Source organism: Solanum stenotomum, chromosome 12 (genome assembly GCF_019186545.1).
Source record: "Solanum stenotomum isolate F172 chromosome 12, ASM1918654v1, whole genome shotgun sequence".
Taxonomy (NCBI): Eukaryota; Viridiplantae; Streptophyta; class Magnoliopsida; order Solanales; family Solanaceae; genus Solanum; species Solanum stenotomum.
Genome location: NC_064293.1, coordinates 43,896,902 through 43,917,472, shown reverse-complemented (window position 1 = coordinate 43,917,472; position 20,571 = coordinate 43,896,902). Strand labels below are relative to the sequence as shown.

General features: G+C 32.3%; 3 protein-coding genes across 3 annotated transcripts; 1 reads left to right on the top strand and 2 right to left on the bottom strand.

Annotated features, from left to right (window-relative positions):
- Positions 1-1,053: 1,053 nt before the first annotated feature.
- Positions 1,054-2,084, bottom strand: LOC125849228 (uncharacterized protein At4g22758-like). Its single transcript, XM_049529268.1, has 2 exons — positions 1,838-2,084; positions 1,054-1,365 (listed from the first exon to the last, which is right to left on the bottom strand). Exons 1-2 carry the CDS (start codon positions 2,049-2,051, stop codon positions 1,196-1,198), a joined length of 384 nt encoding a protein of 127 aa, XP_049385225.1. The 5' UTR covers positions 2,052-2,084; the 3' UTR covers positions 1,054-1,195.
- A 1,624-nt stretch (positions 2,085-3,708) lies between these two features.
- Positions 3,709-8,505, bottom strand: LOC125849227 (protein PTST, chloroplastic). Its single transcript, XM_049529266.1, has 9 exons — positions 8,426-8,505; positions 8,270-8,320; positions 7,704-7,944; positions 7,468-7,557; positions 6,416-6,484; positions 5,999-6,104; positions 5,757-5,845; positions 4,058-4,170; positions 3,709-3,954 (listed from the first exon to the last, which is right to left on the bottom strand). The coding sequence occupies exons 2-9, from the start codon at positions 8,305-8,307 to the stop codon at positions 3,852-3,854; spliced, it is 849 nt and encodes a 282-aa protein (XP_049385223.1). The 5' UTR covers positions 8,308-8,320; positions 8,426-8,505; the 3' UTR covers positions 3,709-3,851.
- Positions 8,506-13,830: 5,325 nt separating this feature from the next.
- LOC125847924 (protein C2-DOMAIN ABA-RELATED 3-like) lies at positions 13,831-15,826 on the top strand. The gene is made up of 3 exons (XM_049527647.1): positions 13,831-14,040; positions 14,957-15,052; positions 15,399-15,826. The coding sequence occupies exons 1-3, from the start codon at positions 13,930-13,932 to the stop codon at positions 15,687-15,689; spliced, it is 498 nt and encodes a 165-aa protein (XP_049383604.1). The 5' UTR covers positions 13,831-13,929; the 3' UTR covers positions 15,690-15,826.
- Positions 15,827-20,571: the final 4,745 nt, after the last annotated feature.

The window sequence follows — 20,571 nt, the reverse complement described above, 5'->3', positions numbered from 1 at the left end:
TTAACAATAGAAGAATAGAATTATAAAATGTTTCTTTTCAAAGGAACCTTACATAAATCCCTAGATGTTACTGGATTTATTATGTACAAACATAAATCAATTTTACCAAGTTGACAAATATTCCAGACATTAAGGAATTATATAAATTTTATTAACTGACAAGGTATGAAGTAAGTTATAGTACTCACTATCAAAGGTCGAGCCAGTATTTCAATTTTATGGGTTATGAATTTTAAAATGACTACTTTAAGGGTTAATAATTGGATTCTGAACTTAATATTTATACATATTTAATGAATTTCTTAACACAAATACATTATTTGAGCAAAAATTACTATAGTCGGCTGAATCCGTATGATCATGAGTAATGCTCTTTCTATTACTGTTTAGGACGAGTCATACCTTCCCCTTTGATATAATATTAAAGTCGATGAGAATAATTATATTTTTCAATTATAGATTTCTCTTTAAAATTGAAAAGAATCCTTACAATAATCATGAGTACTGTTCAAGTCAATGATAACTTAAATAATGGGAATAATTGTATGTTTATTTTACTTCGTGACCTTAACATTAGATGATATTGATAGCACCTTAAAAATAAGTGGTTAGCAATATAGAAAATAAAAGAAGATTGCTCATTATATGGAACGCGTCAACTTAAAAACATTCAAATATTCTTTTTAAAATCTGAATGTTGATGCCATGCAATCAAGACGTCACAGACTCAAGTCTTGGAAATAACCTCTTGCATAAATGCAAAATAATGGTGTGTATATTAGAGAAAAATAAATTTATTAGATATTAAAATATTTTAAAAAAACAAATAAAATAAAATAATTAAACTTAGTAAAAATTGAGTTGAGTTGGATTGAGTATTAACCCGGCCGTTTTGACCCAAATAAATTTGAATTAGATTGAATCTTGACTTGTTTATTGTCTTGACCCATTATAATCCGTCCAAATTTGACCCAACCCCCAATTGCCACCCTAGATGAAGCCTCAAACAGAGTGATGTGGTAGAATGAGTAGTAAAGAATTTTGTGTGTGGAATTCAAGCTTATTGAATGCTCTCATTTAAGTAACTTAGGAATTAATGTGTACATCATTTATTTTTATGTAATTATCATGTCTATTACAAGTGCAAATGCTTGATGAAATTACCACAATTGACAAAGAGTAGTGCATGTGTGATTCAATGGGAATGAATCTTGAAGTTAAAGGACTTAGTGAACCAAGCCTTCCATCCCCTTTTCCCATTTCCATGTTGTGCCCTTCCTTCTGTCATCACTGCCTGTTTTTGCTTCTTACAAAGGATGAAATTCCTCACTCCTAGTGACCCTATCGAGTCTGATGCTCCCAGAGCTGAAAAACTAGTAAATGAGTTATGACGCGTTTATTGACTTGGCCTAAATAGATTGAACTCGAAATAATCCATCAAATTACTAGGTCAAACTCAAAAATATGCACCCGTGTCTGATCCTCTAAACGTGTATAACTTTTTGAGGATATGAGCAACAGTAACCAAATTAATGGGTCAAAATGTAACTCAAACCAAACATAAAATATCTAACTTTGTAATTGAGAATTATGTAAAACAAGAATTAGGTAACTTAAGCTAATTGAGTGTACTATTTTCTTTTAAGAAAATCAGCAAGCTAAGCTAAATAAAACAAGAGAATAGGTAATTACAAGGAAAGTCCGGTTAAATTTGACTCGGCTCTCTCTTTTTGCAACCTATAAGAGTAAGTGAGAATACTGTTGATCTTCTCCTCTCCTCTCGAAGTTTAAAAAACCGATGGAGAGATGAAACTAAGATAAGTTGTGTAGTACTTACCATCCATTCCAGCACTAGCTGAGTACAAAAGGAAATCATTGACGTTAGAACTCAGAATTGGAAGTCGTCCCTCGCGACCATATTGTTTCAGAGCAGTGTCAACAACCTTAGCAACCTTATCATTCTCATTCACAACAAACCTCAACGGTCCAGCACTTCCTAAGACATTAACCGTGATCAACAACCTAGTACCCTTCACCTTCTTTATTGACATAACGGAGTATATGATATGATTTCTACAGTTTTATTGGTAAGGAACGAAAATCTCAAGGGTCAAGACCGATGCAACGATAGCACCAAGCAGAGCCAAAGGAGAGAAAAAGAAGAGAGGGCATCCAATATTTGATGAGATGAACCATTCAAGCCTTGAGGTTCTCTTCTACAAATCAATGAAAGAAAGAAAGATTAGCTTCAGGTACAGGACTTTTGAAATGGACACTGGATTCCTTCTTGGCAAATGCTAAGCCTCTCTTCTTCTATTATATATATCTACGTAACTAGACAGCATATGACAACTTCTACGTATTCCAAACCAAATTAATGTTTACAATTAAAGAATAAAGTTATTACAAGCATATTATATATATACACGGACAATTAGTCATGTGGACTCGTGATGGGCAGAACAAAACCATGATGTTCACCGTAGAATTCAAAATATAAAGAAGTAAATTATATTCACAAAGAAGTTATGTAAATAAAATTTAACTTAAGATATAGAGTGTTTAGAAAAAGAGTTTAAATGCAACTGAAAAATAATGAACATTGGACCAGACTCAATCCGATGATTATCAAAAATCATATAAAAAGACTAAATGACCCCTTATAACCACCAGGGTGGAACTTTTTGTCATACATTTAAATCATCAGATATTTTTTGCATCTTTTTAATCCCTAGCTTCGCCACTATACGGACGGCTAATTAAATGAGAAACAAATAATGAAGAGATAAATAGAAAAAGAGAAACCTACTTTCCCCTGCCTTCGGACACCTTAGAATAGATTTGATTGGAAGGATAGATTTGATTGGAAGGAGGGTGAGGAACGAACACAGTGGTTTGACTGCTGGGATCCCAATTGGATAAAAAAGAGAAGATAGAAACAAGACCTATTAAGGATATATGCTATATAGGAAAAAAAGACATATAACAAGTTGGCAAACGTCCCGAAAGAAATATATAAACTTAAACCAGTAGCAGGCATGAAGTAAACTATAATTCTTGATGAGAAATGGCCTTTCGTTTGTTAATTAGGACAAAACCACCAACCAACCCATTTGTGAGATCATAATATTATAGCAGCTGCCTACTATAATATTAGGGAGGTTGAGGTTGTTATATATTAGTAAATAATAAAGTCGCGGCTCTGATTTTTTTCATTTTTAGAATCATCAAAGTTTAATGTACGGATTACTAACTACTAAGAATGGAAGTGGGTTAGATGTAAATCATATATTAAACAAAATTGGACACATTTATTTTCAGATTCCTCTGAGAAATCGAAAAGAATCATTTCACTTACAGTAACTATTATCTATGGACAGCCAAATAGTACTTAAATTTGTGGTCTGCCATTACATGATAGTACAACTTTCAAAATAAAAGGGCAAACTAAACACTTTATTTCCATCAAAAGCTCAGCCAAACACCTCAATTCTGAAAAGAAGAAAAATAATTTTTGAGCTTCCAAACAGGCCTTAAGTCAAGATTAATAGATGTCTTGAGCAATCCCACCTGTTGAATCAAATCCTCCCTTATTTAAAATTCAAGAAACGAACAACATGAATGAACATATATATGGCTGAAGCTTATACAATTGTACGACTTAAAAGCTAACTTATAGTTAAGTATCATATATACAATGCTTAGAGGCCTGAGATCATATTCTCAAAGAGACGGCATTTCACTCCTACCACACTAACCTTCCAGCAGGAACTGTTCGACGATTAATAAGTTGTTTTTCCACCTAGAGTAGAGACTTTCAGCAGATATACATCCTGTCCTAGCTAAATGAGCTATTCCACGACCAATAAATTGTTCTTAGTTAACCCCTCTCCCGTAGTTGGTAATTCTGGGGATAGTTTCCACTCGTCATCTACCAAGAACTTAATTTCGTACCTAAAAACACAAATATATTATTTTTTTAAAGGAAAAAAATTTCACCTGACAGTTCAGAGAGAGTGGAATGACAGATTTACTCTGTGGCAGAAGAGAAACGTACCTTCCAGGTCTTAGGAACAATGTAGCTGAAAAGTTCATATAAGAGCCGGTGTACTCTGGAGATAAGTGCTCTCCTTGACTCCAACCATCAAAGGAGCCCATTACTTGCACACTCTAAAGATGATCAAAATTCAAGGTCATATTTAATGCCTTCTGTAATCGACTGCCAAAACGTGTATCCAATGAAAAACATTTTTAAGTAATAGTAGAAAACTCGGTGCCAACTTCTGGATTGAAAGTCCTTGTACATAAAGGGAATTTGGCAGGAACTAAGAACTTGAGCAAATAAAACTTTAATACTACTCCAGCCATACGATTTAGGAATCTATGGACCATCAGTTTCAAGCATTATCTCCATTGTGTTTATCTTTACTAATCAAAATATAAATCATGCAGTTGTTAAAAATGCCAAACAGGGAGGAGGGGGGGGTTCACAATTCATGTCATCCTCCTTAGAAGCATAAAAGAAACATCTTATACACAACCGTGCCCTAATGGACTCGCCCAATAGAAATAGTATCCCTAGCCAACAACTCACTAGGTTGAGTCTAAATAGCCAAATGCCTCATGCAGACCTCCATCTCTTTCACCTAGTGCTTGAGGAAGTTTATAAGAGGACTGAGGTCCTACTTCACAAATTTTACAAAATTTTGTCTGCACCTACATTATTAGGTAGGCATTACCTTAAAGTTGATCTCACAAGATACACCAATAATGGGAAGTATTTTCTTGAAGTAAATATATATGCTAGCACACATGGTACACAGACTCATTTGCTATGAAAAAATCTACTCCCTCCATTCATCTTTACTCGACACTTATTCCTAAAATAAATATTCATTTTTACTTGTCACTTGACATATCAAGAAAAGAAAATTAATTTTTTTTTCATGTTTTACCCTCAGCATTAAATACTTTTTCTCCAAATCATTTTCCAATACCTAATTCTAAACATCATTTAATAGGGATAGTTTGGTAAAATACTTATAACAACAATTGTTTTCTTAATGGGTGTGCCAAGTCAAACAATGACAAGTAAAATTGAACGGAGGGAGTAACTTGTTAAAGTGAGGGAAAAAAATAGAGGAATCACCACTCTTAGACCTTAGTAGAGTTGATTCCCACAGTGGGAATCCCACTAGTGACTTAAAAATTTTAATTTTCTTAGTCAAGGAAATTTCATCCAGCTAGGGCAAAGTTAATCTATAGAAAAGCATTAAACCTTCTTTTCTATCTTATCATCTGATTGGATCGCCTAAATTCTTTCAAACCGAAAGGCTTGGTTTATTAAAAAAAGTGTTTACATAATGAATAAGCAAGAAACTCGGGATGCCACTTAAAGCTAAAAAACTCCAAAGATAAGACAAAACCTATTCTGTTCTCAAGACAAGTACGCAATCAACATTCAACAGAGGTTTCCAATTTAACTAAGGGGAAAACTTTTAAGGGAAAAGTTAGATGAAGGCTTTTTTCTTTTTACTTTATTTGGAGACACTATATCTGTTTCAAGTTCCAACAAATAAGATAGTAACACCAGACTAACTGAAACAGCTTCAAAGTTTTCAATTTTCACAATGCACACAAGAATTTTAAGCTGGTAAAGGGATGCATGTCATTTCAATTGTACAGCCTTCAATTGTCAGGAATTCCATGTTCCAACATGGTTAGCAGATACAGAAGAAACTTATTCAATAACTCACCTCTGCTACCCCAACCCAGGATAAAGGAACTTCTTTGGCTTGTACAGCTTCCACGCCCTTTATTTGCTCCTTCAATTTTTCGCGTATGGCTTAAGAACGGAAGTATCAAGACAGCAATCATAGAAATGTCAGGTTAAATTCATCCATGAACATTTATCTACAATCTAACAAGGTTGACACTGTCTGTCATTGGAAAGGGTCTGCTGTTCAGTTTAAGAAAGGATACAGTAAGGTAATAATACCTTCCAAACGTGAAAATAGGTGTGACTGGATATATCTCCCTTTAATTTTTCTTGAACCAGTTGGGATAGCAGATTTAGCAACTTCTTCAGCCAATCTAGCCAAAACCTGCAGGTCAAATAAAATACAAAACTATATTTATACTGCATAAGCTGCTAATGCCAGTTGCTAGAGTTGAAGTCCCACACAAATGTTGGATTATCAACTGTTTAACTTTTCTCTTCTAGTTCCCGGTAAGTTTCATCTTCAAAGTGCGGACAATTTCATTTAGCATAAATCCCATTCTAGTTAATTACGGCACAAATCCTCACAACAGAAGGAACCATAGGTTGTTATAACCTGTATGCAAATGCGCCAAATACTTACAACTACATCTGAAGCAATAAAATTACAATAACACCAATGTAGAAGAAGCAAACCTGAATCTCAAGTTCGGTGACTGAAAGTTCACTTTTGAAATTAACCAGTGCATCCTCCTTAGCTTGCAACTGCAGTGATATGGCATATTAATTGTCATCATCAGAAAAAAAAAATTAAAATAGAGGTTACATGCAAAGCACATTTTCCATCATTTTTCTGTAGTCATAAACCATTAAATTTACCCAACTATCTATGAGTTTAGTTCACCTATTGCATCCAGAAATCTCAGAAACAGATCTTACTATATAAAACTAAACACCGGAATTCAAGGAAGTTGGTCTAACCACCACTCTATAAAACTTGCCTTTAATTTTCAGTGGTAATTTTTTATCACACAAGACTCCGGATGCAAGTCTCCACTTCATCCACGCAGCACCAATATGATGTGTGATATCATCGTTGATCCCCACTTCCCTGGATTATAGACTCAAGATACTTCACATTAAGCTCCACCTTATCTAAATCATCCAATAGGAGAGCCATTCTAGGTATCTCTCAATCAAAACAAATCCTTCTAAAACTAATGCACCAGCATCCACCATTCCAATAATCTGAGACAAGACTACCTGTATTAGTAGTGAAACTAATGAAGGTTCTGATATTTGATCTTGAAATCTGTGACCTATCTCCAAGCATCTCTCCAAAACCATGTATATCTAGAATCCCCCACCTTAATTTTTACGTTAGCTTCAAACAAAAGTTTGACATAAGCTGCAAATATGCTTCCAAAGGCCTAACCGTGTGAGTTATTAACAGGACAAGAGTATCAGAGACTATGTTCCCACACTTATTATATATTAATGAGGGCAAGAAGGGATGGACTAGGAGGTCTAAGAGAATGCAAAAATATTCTCTCACGGTCGGCTTTCCTCATAATACTCACAAGGGGAAAGATTGTAACTTTACTGTCCTTTCCTGAGTGTGTAGGTAACTTATGTCTCACAGAGCACTAACTTTATGTGTGAAAGACACTCAAATGGAGAATCATCCACTTTATCAGTCCCATAAGAAGAACTTACGAGATTGAATATGAAACCAATAAAATATATACCTCTCGCTTAAGCAACCGATTATATCGGTTGGCTTCACTCAATTTCTTGAGAAGCTTCGATCTTTCAGCATCGGCAAGCAATAACTTCAACTATAAAGATAGAAGACAGTCAGTATAGCTCAATATACTTGCAGCAACAATAAAGATTATTCTCAACTAAGAAAAATCTCATTTGGCTCTTGTATGAGGTTTTGTTTTCTAATAAAGGTCTGCAAAGGGGTTATAAAAATTCTTACCTCTTCGCTTCTCAAAGGTTGCTCAGGATCAGACAGACCAGCGTCTGCTATTTTCTCCGATACTACCACTGAAAATCGCTCCTCCAAATTTTCAGGGGCACAAAATATTTTCCAAGAGGTACATGGGGTACTGTATTTCCAATTAGGGTTTGAAAATGACTTATGCATCCTATGGAAACCTTTTCTTGAATTGTATGAAGCCATATTTCCTCTAACTCCATCGATATTTTCCACCTTGAACCTTATCATTGCCATTAAAAGTCCAATTCAGAATATGTCAGCATTTTCTTGATCAAGATTGTATGATCAGAATAAAGCAAAAAGAGATTAAAAGGATAAAACGAAACCCAAATTGGTAATAAAATATCATAAACATAAAAAGATGGATTCAAGTAGGCATCGTAAAATCAGTCTAGTTGAACGGACCTATAGTTATAATATTCTTTATACAGTTCAAGATTGAGAGAGAAGGCATATCAAGATTCCACATTGCAGTATAATATGGAGTCCCCAAATCAAGAAAAAGAAAACCCTAAAATCAAAATTTCCCGGATTGAAGAAATCACCTGGTTTGCCCAGGAGAATTAAGCAGGTTACAGACCATAATTAAGGACTTCCTGTAGAACAATTTGGAAGATTCCGAGTAAAAATTTGTCTATAAAAGCAAAAGGGTACACTTATAATTCCAAGAGCAATGGTACAAACAACACTGAACCACTTACCTTCCTAACTGATGAAACTTGAAAGAGCAATTGCAGGGGAGGGCAACTCCTATGTGGGAGAGACCAGTATACTAATCTTGTATTACCTACACGTGTTCGGGTAATATATAGTTTTAGGCCAAATCGAGGTTCAAAATATAAAAAGCAAGACAGAGAAATAAAAGGAGGGTTTAACATAAAAAATAATCAAAAAAAGGTTTAACATCTAATATATATATACATAAAAATTAAAAAAATACATATATAAATAATGTAATTTTTCATCAAATAACATTCAAATGAACTCCTTGGCATTACTTGGCTCAGCCCTTGTTTGTATCTTATGCGACTTAAGCTTCACGTATAGAAATGTGTTGATATGGTTTTATACAATCTTGAGATGTGTAATTTTTAGAATGTGTTTTCTCCCTGAGTTGTATTAATTGCGTGGAATATATATAACCTTGGATTCTTCCATCTTAATAGTTAATTTTTGGAGTGAGATTTCCGTTAGATTGTATCTATTGTATCAAAGTCATCCATCACCTCCATGTCCATCGAGCCACGAATAGTGACTGACGCCAATATTGCAACTTTCATTCGAAGGCTAGTGACGCCGATATTGACAATTGTGAATTTCTTGACACCTATCTTAAAAATGATTGCGTGAAAAAAACTACCTACTTGTGAGATGATCAAGTGAAAATTACCCAGTGCATATTCATTAAGGACAATAAATGCGATGGGATAGTTATATAGTCTTGGGCTCTAGTCTCTACTACCTCAATAACTAACATTTGGAGTGCAATTTCCCCGAATTGTATCAGCATCTCAAAATTGTTCGTGAAATTTCAAGTTCAACTATTAAAGCTCCAAAATAATGTCATAAAATTTTAAAATACAAAAACAAGGCCAAGAAAGGGCAGTGGACAACATTTCTATTGTAAAATTCCCCTAATTTCTATCGGAAAATTAGATCACTCTAATTGGGCTAATTTATAGGCGGCCCATAACTCTTGTATGCATTTCAAAGTTCAGCCCAAAGCAGATATTGGGCTAATTTATGTTTTCTTCAAACACTGCATAATTTGTTTTTAAATACAACCATTTTAGAATACTTTTTATTTATTGTCATTTATAAAAATATATATATAGCAATACTATGATAAATCTGCAATATGTATTAAAAATGAATTATGAATGCAATATTTATGTATTAAAGCAGTTTTAAAATATAGTATGTTTGTTTGGTAAGAAATTAAAACATTGTATTATTTATGTATTAAAATGTGTGATAAATGTAATATCAATCAATAAAACTTGAATTATATCTGTTTTATAAATTATTCTTTGTAATATGTATTAAAACTGTATTATAAATGTATTAAAAATGATCAAGTAAAAAAAATGTTATTGCTATAAATGATAAATATTTTCTTAATATAGCATATGTAAGTTTCCCACAATTAAACCATCGCTAGAAAATGTTAATGAACAAACAAATTCCTATATGTTTTGTAACCAAAAAAAAAAAAAAGGAGCGGATTAAGAAAATGTACCACACATGAGAAAATAAGTCAAATTAAATATAGAATTTGTGCAAAAATTATTTTCTCATATTTTTTACTCACCAACCAAATATGAAAAATAAATCAAAAATCTATTTCTTTTTCAGGAAAACATTTTCTTTCATACCAACACACCCTATATCAAGTTAAATATAGAATTTGTGCAAAAATTATTGCATTCAGGTTAACACATGTATGTTGCATTGTGAATCTGCCCTTTGTTGCGCGTGTTGATTAAGTACATAAATTATTGATTAGACAATTACGTATACTACTAATATAGTGTCTAGTTGCTATTAAATTAACAGAATATTAGTCAGCAAAAGTTGCTAAGAGTCTAAACTCATGGCATTTGAACGCATAGATTTTGCTTTTATTTTGCCAATCTTTTGCTGGGAGAGTGTTCCCCTATGCGAAAACGACTTTACTCTTAGACTTTTTTTCTCCGTTTTATATTAATTGTTCATTTTTTTATATATCCCTCAAGAAACCATAAATAAAGACAGTTTTATTAATTTACGACTTAAGAAACTTTTTGAAAAACTTTACAAACTTGTTTACACTTAAAAAAAAATATAAATAAGAATGAAATAGAAAGAATGTAATTAATTTTATCTTGATTTTATAATTTGACTAATAAGTTTGGATAACTATATATATTTAATAACGTAAGCAACTAATATAAGTCGAAGAGATTAAATGACAATGGAGCCCAAAACATTTACTTTCACGTGTCTAGTTGCTATCATATGGTCCCTAATCCCTTTAAACTTTAGTATGGTCGAAAAAATAATTGTTCAAAACCACATTTTCATTTTTGTGTACCTAATAATAATAAGGAAAAAAATTAGGTCATAATTATTTTTTTTGATAAAATACGAAATGCTTAACCGGGGAATGACGTAAAAGTCGTTAGTTCTAGTATATTCGTCCTCTTTAATTAAATAATAGTAATACATTCATATTTCATACCCTATATTCTATCTTTGAGTTCACATTTACCTTAATTAAATAATTATCTTGGTGTGCTTTAGGTAATATAATATACTAGTATTGAATTTTGACTTTTAAAGTGCGCCACCTGAAATCAGGCTTGAAGCTCTCACCTTACCAACAAGTCGAGAGCTGATGGTTGCTGGTTACGACTACTATCAAAAAGCTCCTACGAAGATGAATATTTTAAAAAAATAAACAAGGAAATTAAAGGTAAAAATAGAAGTCCAAACTAAAATTCGTTCTTTCCTTAATTAAATATCCTGCATGTTGGTTTTTTATTTATTAAAATATTTTATGAGCACCCAATAATATTTGACTTATTATTCCCACTATAAGTAACATTGAAGACTTCTATTTTGTTTTCTGGTCCCATTAATGACATAAATTACATCTTTTTTCCGCTCCAAATTATGAAGTGTTTATTACTCCCGACTCCCGTGGTCCATTTTTACTTGTAAAAGTCTGACTTGATACACTATAAGAAAATTATCCTTACTTATTTGAAAAATAATTATCCTTATTTATTTGAAAAATAAGTATTTAATGTTGAAAATAAAATATGAAAAAAAATTATTATCTTTTTTTGATATATCAGAAATGACAAGTAAAACTAAGTGACAAGTAAAAGTGAAGTATTTATGAGCACATGATTTGCAAATTTTGACAAGAAATAATTCTAATTAAGCGAAAAAAGAAGATAACTATAGCATTAAAAATCACTCAATTTATCTCTCGACATCCTTTTTATTTTTCTAAGTTTGTCTGATTAATTAAGGGAAAATAAATTATTTTCTTCCTTCCTCTGGTAGTTTAGTATAGATGGTGTTTGGCTGCACTTATAATTATTAATTTTATTATTCACCCGTTCGATAATGTTAAAAATACTTATAAGTCAAAATGGATCAAAAGTCACTAGTTAATCACTTCTAAAAGCCAGTTTAAACTGGCTTAAAAAAATAGTTTTTAAAAAGTAACTTTTAAAATCAAACTTAAATGATTTTTTTAAAAAAATAAAAAAAATAAGAAGATTCATACTTTTAAACTTATTTTAAGTCATTTTAAATTTGTCAAACACTCTCAAAAATTAAAAATGACTTAAAAACAAGTGTGACCAACTTTTAAGTTAATCTAAACCGACTCTAATTCCCGCTTTTACCGCTCATAAACAGTTTTGATTTAGTCAAATCTTTTACTATTTTATCTCTAGTTTTCAAAATATTCCTCTTAATATATAATCGTTAATCATCTCCTTTATTCTATTTTCATCATTTGTCCTATTTTATATATATAAAAAAAAAAAAACTTTTATTTATATTTTTTTATAATAGTATATAACTTCAAGAACATTTTCATCATTTTAACCAAAACAATCATACTCATCAGCATATATTTACCTAACACGTGAACAACTTATCATCAATTTAACTAAGTATTTATAAATTCAACTTCATTTATAGCTAAATCAGGCGAGCTCCAAATCTTGAAGTCATTCTAAATTTTCAATCAATTAACTTTAGGTATTCGTCAAAAAAAAAAAAATCATATGACATATGAGTTAATTAGTCAACTAGCAAAACATACCAATCGAGGAACTATTCAAGAACAATATTATGAATTATGATCATTGACTTTGCTGTGTGAAAAAAAAATATATCATCGATTTTAATTTAATTTACTTCTTCCAACTCTCCCACTATGTCTGTTGAATGACTTGACTATAAATTATCAAAGGGTGGGTGTTGGTCTATATTCCCACGACTCAAATTCCAATAATTAATAAATGCATGTTGTTGAATAGATATTATTAGCTACTTCTCATGATCAAAGCTTTAAATTTTACTATTATTACCTAAATATTAGCTTCGATTTTGCAAAAAAGTAAAAAATAAAATGTATCTAAATTTTCTTGCACTAATTCACTCTACCATATATAGTCTTCGGCTTTGTCTAATGTCTAGTGTATTGAGGGAAGAGAGAAAAGACCACCAAATGTGAGAGCTTTTTCATTTGGTAAATGAGATAAAGAATAATAATTTTAAAATAAAATTTGAAATTTATTTTATTTCATATTTGATATGTGAGATATTATGAGTTAATTTCATAAAATATTTTAATTCACGAGATATTCTTATTTATTCATTCCACATACCAATACGAGTCTTTGAATGATGAGGAACGAGCTAGTGTCTTTTATTCAATATTGCTTCTATTTTTCCAATATAAATCATCATTTCTTGTTTGTTTTATACTAATAAAATGCAGTCATATTAACATAAAAGGAAATAATCGTTATTAGCTTACCCAAATATTTTTAAATTTTAAAGTCTAAACATGATATAGGGTCACGTATCTATATGTATCCAAATCCAAAAAGTAGATGATTTATGAAACAAAGACAAGTTGGCACGTAGTGGTACCAAACTTTTATGAACCAAAAATGTCTCATAATTATTAATTTGCCGGACGATTACTGCAGTCGTATTGGTTTTCTACCAAATCCAATAACTCTCGATAATTCCGCTAAAAAACCGTTGATTTCTCCGTCAAAACTCAATTAAGCAATATACGTAATTAAAAAGTATCACTACGTAATTGATATAAGCCAGTCAAACTAGTACTCCGTGTTTAACTCATCAAATCAGATCTAAATATTAGTACTCAGATTTAAGTTTAATTTATTTGTCTAACTTTAATATAGATAATATTTATCTAATTTTAAATAAAAATAATTTCAAACTAAAAATATATAGGACATATGGAAATATTTTTCGGGGACAGAAGAAATAAATAGAGAAAGTGACTTTTACCTGCATTATTCTGAGTTATATAGTCAGTCAGTCCTTCAATTGTGTATAAAATAAGACGTTAGCCAATTGAATATTAGTGAGTTATAATCTCTCTTTCTTTGCCTTAGTTCTTTATATTACACCCACCCTTTCTGAGCTTAATTCAAAGTTTTGAATGGAGAATTTATTGGGTCTTATGAGAGTTCGTATCCACAGAGGTATTAATTTGGCTATTAGAGATGTTACTACCAGCGATCCTTACGTTGTTGTTAGGATGGGCAAACAGGTAACGCCAATTTCTTGTTTTTCTCTTTTCTGATGAACGAACAGCTATTACTTTTCTTGTTTTTTTTTTGTATTCTTGATTTTCAGAAAATTGAAATTCTAGTGAAAATTGGGACTCAGAATAATGGATTTTATAAATTCTGAAGACGATGGTCGTCAATCTGCACCCATTTGTAATAGTAGTATTCTTGTAGAAAATTTCTGAGTTTTTATAAATTTGATAGCGCCACAAATATATGTAACAACAACATATCTAATGTAATTTTACAAGTGGATTTGGGTAGGTTAGAGTTTGGCTTAGGATGTTCACCCGAACCCCCAGAATTCACTTAACAACAAGACTAGAGTTTGGCTTAGGGTTCAAAATTCACCTGAGGTTCCAAGTTCAAATCGCACGCACTATATTTATATTTTTTGGACCCATTTAGTGATAATCTGATAGAGAGTTATTTTTAATAGACCGTAGGCTCAAGGGTATATAGAAACCATACCCTGTTTCCGTCTTAATCTCTGTTTTATATTCATTTTCAGATGGAATAAATTCACTTACATTTTTAAAAATCTTTTTGATGAATTTGATCCTTGGTTTCCATGGTCATCTCAGTCTCCCTCGTTGTTGCTTGTGCTTGATTGCGTCACTTTGAATAGTTCATATCTTACCTGACTGATTAAAAGGAAGAAAAAGAAGAAGACTTTTGAGTAATGAATTGCAGTATTGGATTTAAAACTAATTTGGGCTTATTTGTTGACTGCCATGAACCTCAATAAAGATATGTGATTCAAATATTTGAACCAATTGGATGAACAAATGGTTTCCATTGCCCTATTGATATTGTTTCTTTATGCCTATTTCAGTTTTTGATACTACAAATATACTTTATTGTTATGTTAATTATTAGTATTAATATTTGGAGCAGAAATTGAAGACTCGAGTGGTGAAGAAGAATCTCAATCCAGAATGGAATGAAGAATTAACACTATCTATTACTGAACCAATTCTCCCAATCAAACTGGTAATTTCCTTCATTTTACTGTATTTTTATTTCATCAAGGAATTAAACAGCACATAACCTTATTATCGGGAGACGGATAAATGGTGTAGTTGTAGACTTTTAGTTTGCTTCTAGAATACGGTTTGGGGTTCAAATAGCTTTGGTCCAAATCTTGTATTTGTCTTTGGAAACTAATTGAATAAGCACAACTTATATCTTAACATGACTACCCATAAGCTTCAAATTCTGGTTCTACGTTCAACTTTTTAAAAAAGAAACGCAAGGAATAGGAATTGACTAATTTCAGAACATTACGTGGATTTGTAATTTATGCAATCCTAAGAGATTTTTTTCTGTGCCATTGCAGCATGTTTATGACAAGGATATATTTTCTCTGGACGATAAGATGGGTGATGCAGAAATTGACATACATCCATTTATAGATGCGGTGAGAAAGCGCTACAAGAACATCCCTAGTGGAACCATAATCACAAAAATAAAGCCAAGCAGGCAAAATTGTTTGTCTGAAGAGAGCTCCATTGTGTGGGAAAATGATCAGGTTGTTCAAAATGTGTTTATTAGATTGCGAAATGTTGAGCGTGGCGAAATAGAGCTACAATTGCAGTGGATTGACATTCCTGGTTCCAAGGGTGTGTAGCTAGCTACTTGTTATTATATCCATCATGTACAGTCAGTATCCTTTCTTCATGTTGTATTAGCTCTTCTCCCTTCTTTAATCTGTAACGCTTGTGGTCCATTTCTTGTTTTATTTTCTGTTTCTATGAATATTGAAGTGTTACCAAATGAACTACTCAGTTTTGTTGTCATTGACCTTCACATTGTGATACTATGCTTCTTCTGAGTCACTGATTTTTATAGTCTTGTGTTTCGGGATTATAATAAAAACTTATATATAGGGTATAACTCTTGGTCGTGAACGCCCTCAACCCCCAACCCCGGCCCTTAGATCCGCCCCTGAAAAAGAAATAACAATTCCTTGATGATTTAGAAAACAATAACCTATAATCTAAGTTTCGAAAATACATTGAACCAATGAACTATAGGCACCACAAGTTTAACTTCAAGTGTTTTGCTAATTTTCTTGGATAAAAGATGGAAAAAATACATTAAAATTTCCTAATTTATATTTGTTTTGGTAATTTCATATTTAAGCTATAGAGGATTCACTATCTCCACTTTGCAAAGAAGGAGAAAATACTTCCTAAATTGAGTGGGCTAGCAGGCCCATGGCCCAAAATGTAATTTGAATAAGGATAAATTAACTAAAGACCTCATGTTATTATACATAATGTATAGGTGCATTACCTATAGTTTAAAATCAAACTATAGGTAATTGTAACGATATGTTCCCGTCGTTATAGAAATGCCAACGGGAGAAAATTTGGGGACGAAAAACTTTTTCGTAGTATTTGGATTTTCCCAACCTAGTCCAGATTTGGACGAAATCGGAGTCTTTGAGGTGTAGGGAAATCTGGTAACAATCGGGTGAATCATTTATGATTTTGATTGCATGAGTAGTTAGATAACTCGTTAAGGAATCCGTAGAATGTAATAGAATTGGTGAATATTGATGGGAGAAGGTTTTGTTAAAGATTCTATGGTGGAAACAATCCTAATTTGGATAATTGGGATCATGAGTTTGATCTAGGGTTCACAGAATTGTTAGTAATTTGGGTAATTAGTGATTGTTTATTGATTCCCGTATTATATTGATTGCTTGTAGACCAAGAACAAGCGGAACGAATCTGGAAAGGGAAGGATCAAGTTTCTTAGGGTTTCAAGCTTGTTTCGAGGTAGGTGATGATTGTGATTCTATGATTGTGTGATGTATGTTTGTTCTTGCTTCATTATGATACTTGTATATGTATGAATGTTGCAATGCTGATCACACTTGTTGTAAATGACATAGATGAATAATGATTGCCATGAAATCATGACTTAAATGTATGATCTGGATGATATACTTGTGATTGTGATTGTGGTGTGTTGAATGGATCGGTTGCCACGTTTCGGCATAACTAACTTGGATCAGTTGTCACGTTCCGGCATAACTAACTTGGATCGGTTGCCACGTTCCGGCATAACTATGGGATCGGTTGCCATGTTCCGGCATAATTATGGGATCGGATACCACGTTTCGGTATACTAACTGTTTAGGTTTGGGTCCCATGAGAGGACTAATGATTTGATATAAAATGTAAAGTTGTTCGTTGTTCGTAAATGTTGATAATACTGTACATGTTGATATATATGCATGTGATTATATTGTTGTCTCGACTTGCTTATGTTGCACTTAGTGGGATAGTCGCGTGATCCTACCAGTACATGTTTTATTTAAAAATATAGATAAAAGAAAAAATGACTGAGTTTTCGAAAAAACCGATTAAACTTATGGTTTAAGAGAAATCGGGTTTCCAAAAGGACAAAGTCGCCACTTAATTTTTAGTAAAAAATCAAGAAAAAATACAAGATTTTTCAATAGACTTAAACAGATAAAATCAATTGAAAAAGGGTTCGAGTTCAAATGTACATTCCGAGAAGGTGTTAGGCCCTCGGAATGCCCGCTAACTCGCGGTTGACCGACGATTTGACCAAAATGATTTTGACTAATTTTTAAAATTTAACTAAGTAAAATGACTCACTTTATTTTAACTAATAATTTTTAGAATTTAACTAAGTAAAGAACTCGCGACCTTGACTAATTTGGAAAGTTTAACGAAGTAAAAGAACTAATTTACTTCAACTAATTATTTTATTTTTTTTTGAAATTTGAATTGAGTAAAAAGAGCTCATTTATTCTAACTTATTATTTTATTACTACTACTATTTCTATCATTTTCTTATCTTAAGGGAGAATGAACTAAAGGAAAATTTTCTAAAGGGGAATAGTTCCTAAAATGTCAACAAGATTAATTTTTAAATAAAAAAAAAAGTAATAAAATATATTAATTCGAAAATAAAATGGAATGACCATTCTTGGGGAATTTAATTAAATTAAACCATAAGATAATTAGAGTGTTAGTTAAATACAATAAAATGAGTAAGAGAGGGAAAGGGAATATCAAATTTGGGCCTCTGGCCCAAATCCTCCAAATCTTGGGCCTGCTGAAATTTCCTCAGGCTTTGAGAACCTGTATATACCAAGTGTATATCGATGTATACGGGTCATATTTCGGCCCATTTTCCTGTATATTGAACCGTATACAAAATGTATACAACCTATTTTGACCCCCGCAACCTGTATTTCCATTTTTAATCCCGTATATCAGTGTATACACCAGGTATATCGGTGTATACATGCATATCTCGGCCTGTTTTCAGCTTTTCGGAACCTGTACACCTATTTCCCTTGCTGTCCGACAGCTTCCTTTGACAAGGCAGGCTCGAAAAAACTCAAGAATATGCAAGGGAGAGTCCAAAATGGACTCGGATTGATCATATGCACCGAAAGAAGAGAAAATAAATTAATATCTATAGATGGGCTAACAAACTCAATTAAAAAAATATTCATCACCTAGGAGAAGAACAATGAACTGCATTTCACACAATATCAACCAAATGTTCTAACATAATTATGCTTAGTTGGAAATAATCAAAGTAAGTTGGAGTTGGACACATGATTGCTTGGTTGAGATTTCCCTTTATAAAGCTCAATCTAAGCTAAAGAAGCAGGTTAAATAAACAGGAAACATTTACAATATTAAGGTTAATCAATGAAGACATCCAACCATATTTTTTAAGTCTGCTAAGCACTCACAAATATGCCTAATCGGATAAGATATTAAAATAAGAGCCTAAAGTCATGTTTGGATTAACTAGATCACTCATGACATAATACTCAAAATAGCATCAGATTTCCAAACAATGAATTTAAATGAGCACTTTAGGTTCCGCTCGAAAATTCCAACTCGAAAAATCCCCCCCCTACAAATGAACAAAGATATAATTATATAGGGGAAGTTTAGGGTAGATTTTTGGGGGGAATTCGGGTGAAATTTTTACCATTCAAAATTCGAAATCCAAAAATTCTTTCACCAAATCGGGACGACACACTTTTCCTCTGAGATTTCAACCCATTCCGTAAGAGGAAAGGGGAGAAACGTGTGCTTGTACCACTGCTACGATATTAATAATCGAAAGGGACGTGAGGAAGAAGACAATAAATCGTAGAGAACTTGATTCACGCGTCCAAGGAGTGAACCTGCCGTGTATTTCGCCATTTGGAATCGTTGTTTTCCGTCTATTGGAATTGTTTGGTTGCTTACCGTTTGTTCTTGTTCTGTCTAAGAACATTTGGAGCTGGAATTATCTTCTGGGTTCTATTTTGTGAAGGAAAAGGGGAGTGGGCCGGGTCAGGTTTAAGAGTAATGGGCTGGGTCGTGGGAATTGGTGTTGGTTGCTGTACAGGTTGGAGGAAAAGGAAAAAATGGGCCGATTTTTGGGTTATTTAATGGGCTGCTGGAAAGGGTCTGAATTTGGCCCAAAGTTGGTCTTTAAAAAGAATTGGATGCAAGGTAGGAAATGGGTTAAAATTGTAATAAATTGGCTAGGTTTTGAATTGAGGATTTGGCCAAAAGAATTGCAATTATAACCGATTAGGATTAAGAAATTAACCAAATCAGATTTACTTGGAGAATGTGGCTGAAAAATATAAATAAATAAGATGAATTTAATATTAATTAATTAACGAGCTTCTTATTCTTAACGAAATAAAATAATTAACTTAATTATAAACTAATTACTTTAACAATATAAACGACTAAATAACCAAATATTTAAATAAAGCTAAAATTCTTTCAAGACAATTTTTGAACATTCGTAAAATATACTAATTAGACACATAATTATATAATACTAATTAACTCAAAATTGTAAACTATTAGATAACTAAACAAACTAACCAAATATCCAATTAAACAAAATCTTTTTGAGACGATTTTCCAATATTTATAAAATACACTAATTATATACATAATTATATAAAAGACATATTATTATTTAAAAATTATAACAAGTGACAAACTATTTGAAACAACTTGCAAATTATTCTATTATATTTTTTTTTCCGAAATTTCTAAAATTAATTACTTTAAATCATTTGAAAAATTAAGAAGCTCGAAATTAATTATTATCGGGGAGGGTCAAAATTACGTGTCAACAATACACTGTGGTTGTGTACTGATACTGCACTTGCTCTTATTTTTGTTGAGTACAGGGCATCTTCCGACGGCTATTGACAGACCTCTCTTAGGAGTGATCGTTTGAATTCAAAGGTAAGTCAATTCTTTCGGGCTGTCATGGGTTCTCTTTCGTCTATGTCCACCATTTCCGGCTTTAGACTATGTTCTAGTTAGTTGATTAGTTCATTAGATTGGGGTTGCATCCCTTCTTGCTTAGACTTGTTGAACTTCAGATGTTTTGGTACATTGACTTTCAGGTTCTAGGTTATTTCTTCCGCATTGTTAGTTCGTTGTCAGACTTTGTTGGAGTTTATGGGAATTCCCTATTTATTTCCTTAG

Excerpts from the sequence above, each read along its gene's own strand:
- LOC125849228 (XM_049529268.1), bottom strand. The coding sequence starts at position 2,051 with ATGTCAATAAAGAAGGTGAAGGGTACTAGGTTGTTGATCACGGTTAAT. Across the intron at positions 1,366-1,837 it reads AGCTAGTGCTGGAATGGATG|CTCTGGGAGCATCAGACTCG; the intron begins GTAAGTACTACA and ends CTAGTTTTTCAG.
- LOC125847924 (XM_049527647.1), top strand. The coding sequence starts at position 13,930 with ATGGAGAATTTATTGGGTCTTATGAGAGTTCGTATCCACAGAGGTATT. Across the intron at positions 14,041-14,956 it reads TTGTTAGGATGGGCAAACAG|AAATTGAAGACTCGAGTGGT; the intron begins GTAACGCCAATT and ends TATTTGGAGCAG. Across the intron at positions 15,053-15,398 it reads CAATTCTCCCAATCAAACTG|CATGTTTATGACAAGGATAT; the intron begins GTAATTTCCTTC and ends GTGCCATTGCAG.
- LOC125849227 (XM_049529266.1), bottom strand. The coding sequence starts at position 8,307 with ATGGTCTGTAACCTGCTTAATTCTCCTGGGCAAACCAG. Across the intron at positions 7,558-7,703 it reads AACCTTTGAGAAGCGAAGAG|TTGAAGTTATTGCTTGCCGA; the intron begins GTAAGAATTTTT and ends CTATCTTTATAG. Across the intron at positions 3,955-4,057 it reads TTGTTCCTAAGACCTGGAAG|GTACGAAATTAAGTTCTTGG; the intron begins GTACGTTTCTCT and ends TTGTGTTTTTAG.